At 44.9% G+C, this 12,208-nt stretch overlaps 1 protein-coding gene across 1 annotated transcript in view; it reads left to right on the plus strand.

Annotated features, from left to right (window-relative positions):
- LOC306795733 (protein O-mannosyl-transferase TMTC2-like) overlaps window positions 1-12,208 on the plus strand; it is a 43,520-nt gene that overhangs the window by 20,032 nt on the left and 11,280 nt on the right. Inside the window, exons 2-5 of the mRNA XM_079294335.1 lie at window positions 1,261-1,876; window positions 9,340-10,174; window positions 10,560-10,674; window positions 11,443-11,528. Coding sequence (XP_079150461.1) covers window positions 1,261-1,876; window positions 9,340-10,174; window positions 10,560-10,674; window positions 11,443-11,528 — 1,652 coding nt within the window. The remainder of the gene's footprint in view (window positions 1-1,260; window positions 1,877-9,339; window positions 10,175-10,559; window positions 10,675-11,442; window positions 11,529-12,208) is intronic.

The raw sequence follows: 12,208 nt of genomic DNA on the forward strand, positions 1-12,208 counted from the left end.
GTAAAACGTTTCGTGAATAATAGCTCACTGTGAAATTACAGAAAAAAAAACTGGATGATGTAATGCATCGGTTCCTTAGGAACATCAGACGAGGGAGAGTTCCCCTTTGGCTTGTTGCAACTCAGAGCCTGAGAAGCACACTTTCAAAGAACAATCCTGGGAAATGAGGGAATTTACAACAGCTCATGTGATGAAAGGGCTGTTGAAGGAAATCACATTTAAATTAGGATTAACACATTGAGCAACTTTAACACCCGATTCGTGTGATTTATATTTTTTTCCGCGGTGTCAGTCTTTCCCTTTCTACCTTTGCTGCTCTCATGCTGGGGTGCAGGCTGGCAGCTCGATCTCGCCCTCCCTCTTCTTTATGCACTCAGCACTAAGTTGCAATCTCCAGACAAAGGAAGTCCTCGGCTGGCCCCCGTGTCGCTGTCTTTTCCCTCTCTGGACAGAAACAACGCTGATGGTAATCAAGTCCTGAGAAAAGAAGATTGTTATTAGGCCAGTGTGATCAAATCTTGGAAACCTTTTATTGTTGGTTTTTTTCGTGGGTATCTATGACAGCTTTATCTTCCATTATATTTATAATACTGGATCTTGTGGGGGATTCTCCCATCCGACTCAGAGTTGTTGTAGCTGCCATCCATCACTCTGCATGTGGTGAAGCTCATTTGTTGCAGCCTGTGAGTGTACACGAACAAGCTTGTCCCCAGTAATGATCCCCTAATTATGAGAATACACAGCAGCCTCGGGGGTGTGAAACCACCTGAGTGAGTGAGTGTGTGTGTGTGTGTGTGTGTGTGTGTGTGTGTGTGTGTGTGTGTGTGTGTGTGTGTGTGTGTGTGTGTGTGTGCGCGCGCGCAGAGGTACCTGTGACATATGTACATGCTGCGAGTGTGCGAGAGAGCAACAATGCACACGTCTGTGCATTTAATCACACACTCTGTGGCCCGTTAATTCAATTTTACAATTACAAATTTATCTAATTTCAGATTAGATTTTCGAGCAAATGGTGCATAGTTACAAAATAATTTCACTTCAGGTTAGTAGCAGACCCCCTCAAGGTGTCACTCAGACGGAACCAGGACATTCTGATGTAGCATTTCAAAATTAAAGCTGTAATGTCATTCATGTGCATTTGGTGTCCTCATTGCATTTGTCTTAAATTTCACTCATGACTGGATCATCAGCAATGTGGAAAACATATTATTCCATATGAGGCCAATGGTTCATTAAGATTCTATTTTTCTGCTCCTTTAGCCGAGCCATTAAGACCAACCAGGACCTTCTTCCTGAGACTCCGTGGACCAACATCCTGTCTGACGACTTCTGGGGCACCCTGCTCACTCACAGCGGCAGCCACAAGTCCTACCGTCCGCTCTGCACCCTCTCCTTCCGCCTCAACTACACCCTGCATGCCCTGCGTCCCTGGGGCTACCACCTGCTGAACGTGGTGCTGCACGGGCTGGTCACCGCCCTCTTCACGGCCTTCAGTCGCCCGCTTCTCGGCGGAGGACTGTGGAGCCTGCTGGCCGGCCTACTTTTTGCCTCTCACCCGGTTCACACCGAAGCGGTCGCCGGCGTGGTTGGGAGGGCGGACGTCGGCGCCGCGCTGTTCTTTTTGCTGTCTCTCCTCTGCTATGCGAGGCACTGTGGACTTCGCAGGGACCCACGTGGGACTTTTCCGACCAGGCGATGCGCCGGCAGCTCGGTCAGCTGGTGCTGGGGCTGGATGCTGGGCAGCCTGTGGTGTGCGGCAGCCAGCATGCTGTGGAAGGAGCAGGGGGTGACGGTGCTGGCCGTGTCGGTCGTGTACGACCTCTTCGTGTTCCAGAGACTCCGGTTGCGCCAGGCGCTTCTCCTCCTGCTCGGAAAGGTAAATTAATGCACGCCATGCATGCCACAGGGGCCGGCGTGTTCACCGGCTCTTGCCGTCCCCACCGGTTTCCTCTTCAGTCCCCCAGAGGCATTCCTCATCCAGCCAGCTGTTATGGTTCCTGTATGGTAGATTGAGTTGTGTGTGTGCATGCTGTTTGCTTTTCATTAGCAGTGTAATTAGGAAAGCTGTTTTGCCGATGCGAACCGCACAGTTGGTGCATGAAAAGTAAGCCATTGTCATTTGTCATCTGCTAAACAGGAAGGAACTCTGTGCACAGGGGAAGTTTCCCACTTCCTCGCAACGCTGCCACCAACTTCAGCTTGCTGCAGTAAATAGATGCACATTAATGCAACGGAATTCAGACGAGGGTCTCGGCCTTATTATGTTTGTTTCAAGGGGGAAAAAAAACAGCATGTAGCACAGGAAAAGCTATTTTCAGGACGAGTTTTTTTCTTTTGTTCAGTATAAGGTGCAGAAAAACAATAACACTGCCTACTCTGGCAAATGTTTTTTTTTCCACTTGTCAAGTAAGCTGCACAAACAATGTACACACACTGTTCTTCTTCCCCTTCAAACTCAAGTTGTCCGAGGAGGACAACCTTGACGCAGTGGCTCATCTGGTTATGGGGATGAGACTGGAAACGCTCCTCTCAGAGGCACTCTACATTTGATGAGAGAAACTGCTCCTCAGCAAACATGATGGCGCTCGTAAAATGCATAACTAGCGCAATAAAAAGTCCCCTTGGGTTTACTGAGCAAGGACAGTCTGGCTCTCAATGGTGTGTGTGTGCATGGGAGTCTTTTTATATATCATCTATAACTACCTTTGTTTTTTATAGCCAGGTTTGTGATGTAACCTTGCATAGCTCATCACAAATGTCCTATGGAACTTTTCTGGTGCATGCAAACGACAGCCCAGAACAGACTTTAGCGTGCCAATCTTTACACCGCCAGCCTCCAAATGAAAACACGTTCTACCTTCAACTATGTGAGGCTTTACCGTACCTGTTGGGGCAGCTTCTCCCGTTTCTGGTAGAATGATAACTCACAACTGTTATTATTGAGCGGGCCAGAGCGATCAGAGAGGGGAGAAAGAGGGAGTTATGTTTTTTCTTCTCTGTGCTAGCCGACTCACGCATATGTGTGTGTGTGCTTACACAACTGCAAGACTATCCAAAACAACCCTTGTCTTCCAAATTGTACCCAGTCATTTGTTAGAGCTATGTAACTCTTTTGCGGATGATGAAGCAGACAAATATTTGATCTGGATTGCCAGAAAGAGGGAGAATGTAGAGTACAAAAGAAAATGGGACCTATTTTCCACTTCTCAATCAATCTCTTGCCTCCTGAATGTTTTTTTAATCTGGCAAAGTCAATCGCCAGAGGAGGAGCACCAGTTCTCAACTGTGCAACTGAAGATCAAGATGTCAGATATGATGGAGTTGTACTAACTGACCCACAGATGAGACAGTGGGGTTTAATTGCCCATATCTTGGACACCATCTCAATTTAAATGATAAAAAACAGAAATATTGAAAAAAATCAAAATGGACTAAAATGTCAAACCCTCTTAAAATGCAGTATTTGTCAGGATTGTATTGTATCATGAGGCATTTACATTGTTTTGGTCTGGCACTGTGTAAAACAAAGAGAGTTGAGACAGAGCCCAACCTGAGAGAGACATCCAGCACTTTTTTCCAGTCTGTTGCATTACGGTCTAAAAGATTTCATCACCCTCAGTGCTTGTCAGAAGCCATTATGAAAAACCCCATTTCCCCATGTGTTTATCACACAGGAGAGCAGGGATATCAGCAGCAGCCTCCGCCTCTCTGTCCAGACACAATAGGCCTGGCTGACATCCCTGTGCCAGCCTGTCAGGTCCCGGTGCCAATCCCCCAGCGCCCCACTGCTGCCTCCAGCACATCTGGCTCGTTTATCACTCTGGCAATGCCCTCCTCTATTGCCCCGGTCACAGCTATCTTGGCAGGGAGCTCGTTATGTGCCGGGGGGCCAGCAACGGGGGCAATCGTTTCCTCGATTATGAGCCAGACGTCTAAAGGACGCATGGGAACACAAAAGGGAGAGAGAATAAGAGAAGGGGAGGGAAATTATTCCCTCACTTCCTGTCCTTTATCTGCTCTTGGGTCTTTGTCACCTACTGTGCCCTAAAAGCACTTTGGGAATGGACGACCATGGCGTCTGCTGTGTCACCCTCTGCCACTGAGGCACACTGTCAGTAGCCAGCCATTGAATTTGATGGTATAAATAAAAAAAAATGTCCCATTTCTTCCACAATGAAGCAAAATACACACACAATAAGTAAATCAGCTGCCGTGGAGAGAGCAGGAGACAGATGCGCTTCGCTTTGGCCGGCACTCCATTTCCCATCCTATTAACTCTCCAATCAGACTGCGATGAGATTTGAAATGAGACGAGGTAGAACGGAGGGAGTGTTAGATGGAGACAAAGAAAGGTGTGGCGTTAGCACTGCAGCCTATCGAGAAGGCAGAATGAGTCTCACATGCCAGGATCAGAAGAACATTGTTCTTTTCCACTCCAGTTTGTCAGTGGCTAAAACAAACAGGTTGATGAATGAGGCTCCAGGCTTCAGACAGGTCCAGGGAAACAGTTTGCTTTTGTTAGTATTAGGGAGGGTCACATCTCTCTGCTAAGCCCGAGGTGAACTGTGGAACTTTGGCAGGCAAGATTGATTTCGTTGAAAGATGTTTTCAAGCATTTACTTGACAGAATAACAAAAGGCCAGTGATTAGACCCTGTGTTGAAAGCACTAAATCAAAAGGTGTGGAACATAGTTCCTCAAATAATCCTCCATACGCCACGCTTTTTAGATTGTCATCTGACTTGAGGCACATGGGCATTAGAGGGATTTTGTTGTGTTCTTAAAGTGGTGCCTACTCCTCCTCCCCGTTTGCCTCAATGAGCGCTGCAGGAATCGCAAAATTAAGTTCAGCGTAACCAGCTGACTGTTTTGAGGGATGTTGTCCCAATTATCTCGAAGGAAAAGCATTCAGCTGTGAAATGATGCCCTCTGTTGCACGTTCTGCCGCATGCTCTTTATTTAGCTTGCATTCGTGGTCACACCGGAATGCCAAAAATAGGGAATGGTCAGACTTTTTTGGCAAGAGCATTGTCTTATTTCTTATCCTAAACATATCTCACACAAACTGTTATAAATGCAAAAAACTTGCCAACACTGACACCAAGACAAAAAAAGATCGGGTTTGTGATCTTAGCCAAGACACTGGTTCTTTCATGAGACCCGTTGTATTCTTGAACCTGGAACGATATTTTAAGATAATTATCCTCAATAGCACAAATTAGTAATTACAACAAAACGAACAAAGCTGTATGACATTTGATCAAGGATCCCCATGTCGTCGTGCAACCCTTTACACAGTGATGTCCCTAAATTAGTCAAACAAGGAAGCTCTTTAGATGTCAAGTTAACACCACCGGCGCCCTCCGCTTTCATCGACTGTCTTGGTGGACAGCACGCGAGGCTTCAACCTGTGACCCGTCTCATTACAGTCCCCTCTGCCAGCAGCAGCGGGGCTTTCATGGATAGAACTAATGGGGTAATTAGGTCACTCTATCAAAGTCAGCCCTCTCAATGCCAGCCAATGCTGCTGTCTGATGACTTGGGTGAGTTGCACCAAGTCAGCAGAATCCGGTACACATTAGAGAGTTGGAAAAAGAACTGGATGCATGCCTCATTGTACCTTTCGTCCCAATTTAACACGCCACTGGTGATGCATCAAATATGAGCACGGCTTGATGTGTGCTGTGCAAACACGGTGTGTCCAGCACTTTGAAGGCCTTTCCATGCACATGTCAGTGAGAAAGAATTGCTCCAGGGGGATGTGGCCCCCACCTCAATTTGAACGCAAGAAAAATACACCTTTTTTATATTTAAATAATGTTTTAGTCGTAATCAGTAGCGTAGGGAATTCGACTTTATGGTTGGCATATTTGTTGTTTCGTTTTATCTATATTTTGGAAATACAAGAAATCGTAACATTTTCTAAATAGATTTTGGAACATAACAAGATCTTGATCTAATTTTCTTAAACAAGTGGTAGAAAGTCCCACGCATGATCAGCCCTGTGTGCTGGAAAGAGTTACGGGCGGTTCGAATTGGAAATGACTTTAACAAGAAAAGTCCGGAAGATTGATCCCCTGCTGTCCTGCGTCAGTCCACAGCAGCTTTTAACAGTGCGCGTATGAACTCAGCCGCATCCCGCTGTTTCTTCAGGCGTGTTTTTAAACACTCTGCACGCTACAGTGTCAACAGGCGGACCACACACTTCTGGGATTAATAAAACGAGAGCTAGTAATGAATGGCACCGTTATAAGATGAAGGCTTGGGAGCTTAATACTGCGTGTTTATGTGCGGAAAGAGAGCGACGGAGAGAACGAGAGATGGGTTAATTCAGGAAAAAAAGTGGATAATAAACTGAAAGTGGAATAAAAAGTAGTCGGGGGAAAAACACAGGAATGAACGCTGAATTTCCAAATGAGGATCCAAAGTGGAGGAGATATGAAGGTTCAAAGGATTGGAGCGAGCGGGATGTTGCGTATGCCAGCCGTCCTCTATGGACACACACAGATCACATGAAGGCAAATCAATCACAGCAAAAACGTGTTCCCAGGGATTTAAGTTACAGTAAAGCTGAAATCAGTCAAATCAGAAACAACCTGAAAGTACATACAGAAAGTACCCGCTTGGAAGTAGCTATTGTGGCGAACTGCGTTTGGATTTCAGTCCGGGACAACTTGCCATATGATACATTTTTTGCCAGGCTTTGTTTTAGCACATGCCATAGTTACAATGGCCACAAATAAGGAAATATAATATAAAAAATCCTTCAATTTGACTTGTTGAAGCCAAAAAATCTTCCTGATCATATTTGGCTGGTGTAAAAAAAAAGAAGGAAGTGGCGATCATGAATTTGTCCGATTTTTCTTTTTACTTACGAGATGTAGGAGCAGGATAGTCCTCCCTTGTTGTAGAAGTCTGGCTCGTCAAACACAGGTGTGACTCGTAACCTTAATTAGCTCCGGAGAGCAGGGTCATCGTTCATGTGATTAGTTCCACCTGTGCTTCTCCTGCCAGGAGTCAGAGAGTGCACCAGGAGAGAGGTCCAAGAAATATCTAGATTCTAGAGTTTAGTTAATTTTCAAACTTGATTACAAGAGCAGATTCATTGATACCTGTGAGAGCTGTAGGTGCCCATTTTATGATTTATGTAGACAATATTCTTATAGTTTTAAATCACCACTAAATCACAAAGCCAGTTCATTTTAAGAGCTGTATTAGTCAGAATAATGCTCTGCCAATAATCCTCCGACCATGAAATGACAATGTAAGCTGGAATTGTTGGGGAAGTCAATGAATCAACAGTTCAGAAGAGAGGTTAAAGGACTTTTTGCAGCAATTATAGGCTGTAGTTTAGTATGGAATTATTCAGTTGTTGGGTTATTGAAGAGCTATTTTCAACCGACGACAGAAGACTCTACTGAACCAGCAATCCTTTCACTTCAGTCCTGGTTCATCAATGTGTTGCTTCTAAAAATCACACAAGAGATCCAGCCTCCTTCGTCGCATGCTTGCAGGTGTGAGTTGTGCGATCGATCGGGAAATCAGTTGAAGGAACGATTTAGAAATAGACAAGGCAGCGAGGGGTTAAATGAAGCTCATTCACCTGAATGCCACAAATGACTCTCTTGCTGCAATTGGCTCATCTTCTGATGCCAAGCAGAATTGGATTTCTCAGACAGTTTCCTCCCTTGATAGGCAATGTGGTCTATCCATCAATAAGCCCCCCCCTCCTTTGTGTAAGAAGCACTCTCTCTTATCCTTTCTCTTATCCTTTGTTTACTGCCTTTCAGTATGCAAATCAATATCCAATTATTTTTCCACTCTCACTTTCCCACCGCTCATCCGAAATGTTGAACTCCTGGAACTGGCCCTATTCCATCTCTCCATCGACAAGTGGCTTTCTGTGACTAGCTGTGTCTACACTGCCTCCCTCGGCTAACCTCATGAGGGAACATGCTTTTTCCATTTGAGATATGCAGAAATCAGCTGGAGCCAGTTGGTCACGGGAATCAGCGCTAAACCTCTTATGCTAATCCGAACATGGGTTTGTTCTGCTTAACTTGTTGTTTTCCATCATGGTTCCTGAAAGCGGGCACGGTCTTACTCCAGCATGCTCATTGTACGAGAGGGGAGTATTTTCTCTCAAAAGTTTATTAATGAGACAAATGAAAGCTTGTTCTTTGTGCTCTGTGTAGCTATTATCTGCCTATTGTGCGATTCATTCAGTGCGGATTATACAGAGAGCGTAAATTATTACTGTAGTAGAGTAAACTCAATTCGGAGATAAAAAGAAAAGTCGGCCTACACTGGATCAACACTTTGAGTTGTGGAAGACATTGGAGGACATCAAAGTGACAACCGGTTGCGTGTGCCAGTTGGTTTAATAAAGGTGTTGCGTGCCAGAGGACCTAATAGTGATCATGCTGCAGAATTAATGCTCTTATGAGATGCAAACAGCATCTACAGTACATACCAACACAATAAGTCTTAAGCTGATTAGCAGTCACACTCACTGCAACCCTGACAGGCAACAAGGAAAGTCTTAAAGAGAAATCCCCTCGTGCTTCAAATGAACTTCAAAGTTGACCTCAACCAGGTCAGAAGTTGGAGTAATAATCTTTACTTCGCATCTTTGTGGAAGTATGTTGATTTATTTCTCTTATTCTATGTGGCTCTTCACTTTTTACACACAATTTATTGGGAAACCAAACGTGAAATTCAATATCATGAACATCACATATCCCATTAAAAAATGATTACTTCTTAATGTAAATAGTCACATTGTGGCTGACCCATGACAGCGCCCAGCTGTCCAAATCCCACTGTGTCTTTCATCAGCACGAATGTTGTGTTTCACTATTTTAATGTAAGCCGAGCTGTGTTGTTTCTGGCTGTGATGGATTTTGATTTTAAGAAGTATGCTAGTTGTTTTTCAAAGAACTGTATAATTGTACGCGAGTGTGGTCTATGCCCCAGGAAGCTATCAAAAACATTCCAGAGATTGCGTTACACGGTTTCTCTTCCTATAGGGGACAGTGGGATCATACATTTACAAGCTTTTTCTTTATTTCAAAAGGTGGCTTTATAAATCAAACCCTAAAAGCTCATACCGAAGGACTGAAACATCCTTCTTAATAACTTGTTGTCGACAGTGACCCCTAATACATTTATAGGACCGTTGTTGCTCTGATTCAGCTCTCATCAGGACCGTGACAGTTGTTGAAATAGCTTTGGAATGCTGACAAAACATTGCGGCTTTGACTGAGCTCTTCTGGACTAAAATGTTGATTTAGGTGTTTTCCTTTAGCATGACTTCTTTAACTCGCTCCTCTCTTTGCAGAAAAAGAACGTCAGTGTTTTGCTGAGTCTCGGCGTCCTGGCTTCCTGGGGAGTGATCCTGCTGTCTGCTCGCCTCTACTGGATGGGTAATAAGCCTCCCAACTTCTCCAACTCTGACAACCCTGCGGCCGACTCGCCACATTTTCTCACTCGAACGCTAACGTTCCTTCACCTGCCGGTCGCCAACGCCTGGCTGCTCCTCTGCCCCGACAAGCTCAGTTTCGATTGGTCCATGGACGCTGTGCCCTTGGTCAGGTCCTTGGCCGACTGGAGGAACCTTCACACTGTTGCCTTTTATGGTGGATTTGTCCTCCTGAGTTTGTTTGGCCTCCGCGGCCGCACCTCCACCTCCAAGGAGACCAATGGGAAAGCCTATGTCACTGATGGGAAATCAATCACCAATGGGAATGGTTACTATGCCCCTGACACAAACCATAACACAGACCAGGGGCCACCAAAGACCACCCTGAACGGGTCAGCTGGAGTCCACCACTTCCCTCCACGGACGTCCCTGCCCCCCACAGAAAACCTCGTACTATTATCATTAGGGATCGTCTCATTGCCTTTCATCCCAGCCACAAACCTGTTCTTTTATGTAGGTTTTGTTATTGCAGAGAGGGTCCTGTACATCCCCAGTATAGGCTTTTGTTTACTGGTTGCTGCTGGTGCAAGAAACTTGTACGTCAGACTGAGGACTAGAGGCTGCAAGGCCTTCATGTTGTGTCTCTGTGCGGGACTAGTGCTGCTGAATGGACTCAGAACTGTTCAACGAAACAGGGACTGGAGCAACGAGGAGAATCTCTACAAGTCTGGGATTAGTGTGAATCCTGCTAAAGGTAAGAGATGGGCGGCGGCCCTCATTAGGGATGGGTATCAAAGTCCCGCCCCTTTAAGGGGACAACCATGGGACCTTATTTTGGCGTGTGAAATTATCTTTTCAATTGACAAACATAATAGATGGAGTTCATAGAACAATTCAAAAGGGATTTAGAAATGTAAATAAGCAACAAAACACACAATTGTTCAATTGAATACATCCTAACATCTCTGCTTGGGAAACGTTTGCGTATATTTGTCACTTGATTCATTTATTCTATTATAATTTGCTTTGTTATTTTTATTTCAACAAGTTTGACGGCAACAAGACTTTTAAAATGAATACCAACGTTGTGTATTTGCGCTCTGAAAGTGCAACGTTTGACTGACACATGTCTCCTGTAGCCTGGGGAAACTTGGGGAACGTACTAAAGAACCAGGGCAAGATGGCGGAGGCGGAGAAGGCGTACAGAAACGCTCTGCACCACCGAGGGAACATGGCCGACATGCTGTATAACCTGTGAGTGTTTACGCCTGCTTCCCCCGTCCTCCTGTTTGCAAAGTCCTGAAACAAAACGGGTTCCGATTCCTCCCATCCATCGCTTGAGATTGCAGCGGCAGAACAAGAAAGGCGGAAGGGAGAAAGGGAAACGGCATACTGAAAGAGAGAGAGAGTAACAGACAGATCTTAAAGACAGCAAAAATAGATCCAACACATGAGGAAAAGAAGTGAGACTCAGAGCTCAGTGTGATGCAATAGGAAATAACCTTGTGTGTCCATGGTGGCGCTTTGTACCTTCTGCTGCCTTGGTTTGCGGGGCGAGTGTGTGTGTGTGTGTGGGGGGGGGGGGGGGGGGGGCGCCTCCAATCCTGGAACACAGGGTGTTAAAGGTGCCAAAACCTCATCGCAGACCCATGTTTTTCTCCCTACTTCTCTATTCCCTCTCAAGTTACGGGTGTCAGGAAGCTGGCAACGCAACATCGGGAAAAGTGAAAACTTATGCACGGTGTTTTTTTATTCTTTGAAGCTGAGGTGCAATTTCAATATTATGGATATATGGGTATATTGGGGGCCATGCTCTGGTATATTGGGTAAATGACACAGTAGCTGCTCTAGTTTTGGTTGTTTTATTTCTCAGCTTTCATCCAAAGTCCCCTCATCACTTTGACATGCTGTCATTTTGGGTAAAACCTTCACAGATTTAAAACACCAAGACAAATCTTAGGTGATGCCGTTAATGCCTTTGTAAAATGTGTCACATTTTTTGCATTTCTTTGTGTCTTTTAGTGGCTTGCTGCTGCAGGAGAATGAGCGTTTTTCTGAAGCACTGCATTATTACAAACTGGCAATTGGGAGTCGGCCAACACTGGCATGTAAGTAAACTACAAATAAGTCAATTTGTGGCTGTGGTTGAGATCAGGGGAAGGAGTTATCAGCGATTCGATTTTCTCTCTCATTGATTAACCAGATGTGAGCCAAGGGCCATTATTGGATCACCATCATGGTCCAATTTGAGTGCTGACTAAGCTGTTCTTTTTCCACATACTCATTTGGAGGGCCATATTCAGGCTATTTCAGCTTGACGGTGAAATGATGAGATTCAATCTCACACTTGAGTGCCCGCATGCGAGATGAGGGTTCGTCTCTTACTGTACCAAGGACAATTTTTATGAGAGAGGACAGGGCAGGTTCCAGAATGCTTTTTCAACTTGATAAGTTATCTTCACTTCGTCCTTCGCGTCATCTTCTTTTTCAGCGTCATTTATTTCAATTTCTCGCTCACTTTTCTAATAATTGAATTTAATTTCCAGTAATTTAATCTGCGTTTGAGCTCTGTACTGTCTCCCTTCTGCTGCATTATTACTGCATGTCCATCTTCCCCGACTGGATGTGTGAATGAATCAGAGTTTTTTCGTTTAACATCAGAAATGACTTTATTTATTTGTTGGGATTGTATTGTTCATCTGTGTGAGTGACAGCCGGTTCTAATCCTGTGGTTTGAAATTGCATTGGCATGTTGTGCCGTTTAATTCATTTCCCCTCCTCCTCACAG

Source organism: Melanostigma gelatinosum (genome assembly GCF_949748355.1).
Source record: "Melanostigma gelatinosum genome assembly, chromosome: 22".
In the NCBI taxonomy this organism is placed as follows: Eukaryota; Metazoa; Chordata; class Actinopteri; order Perciformes; family Zoarcidae; genus Melanostigma; species Melanostigma gelatinosum.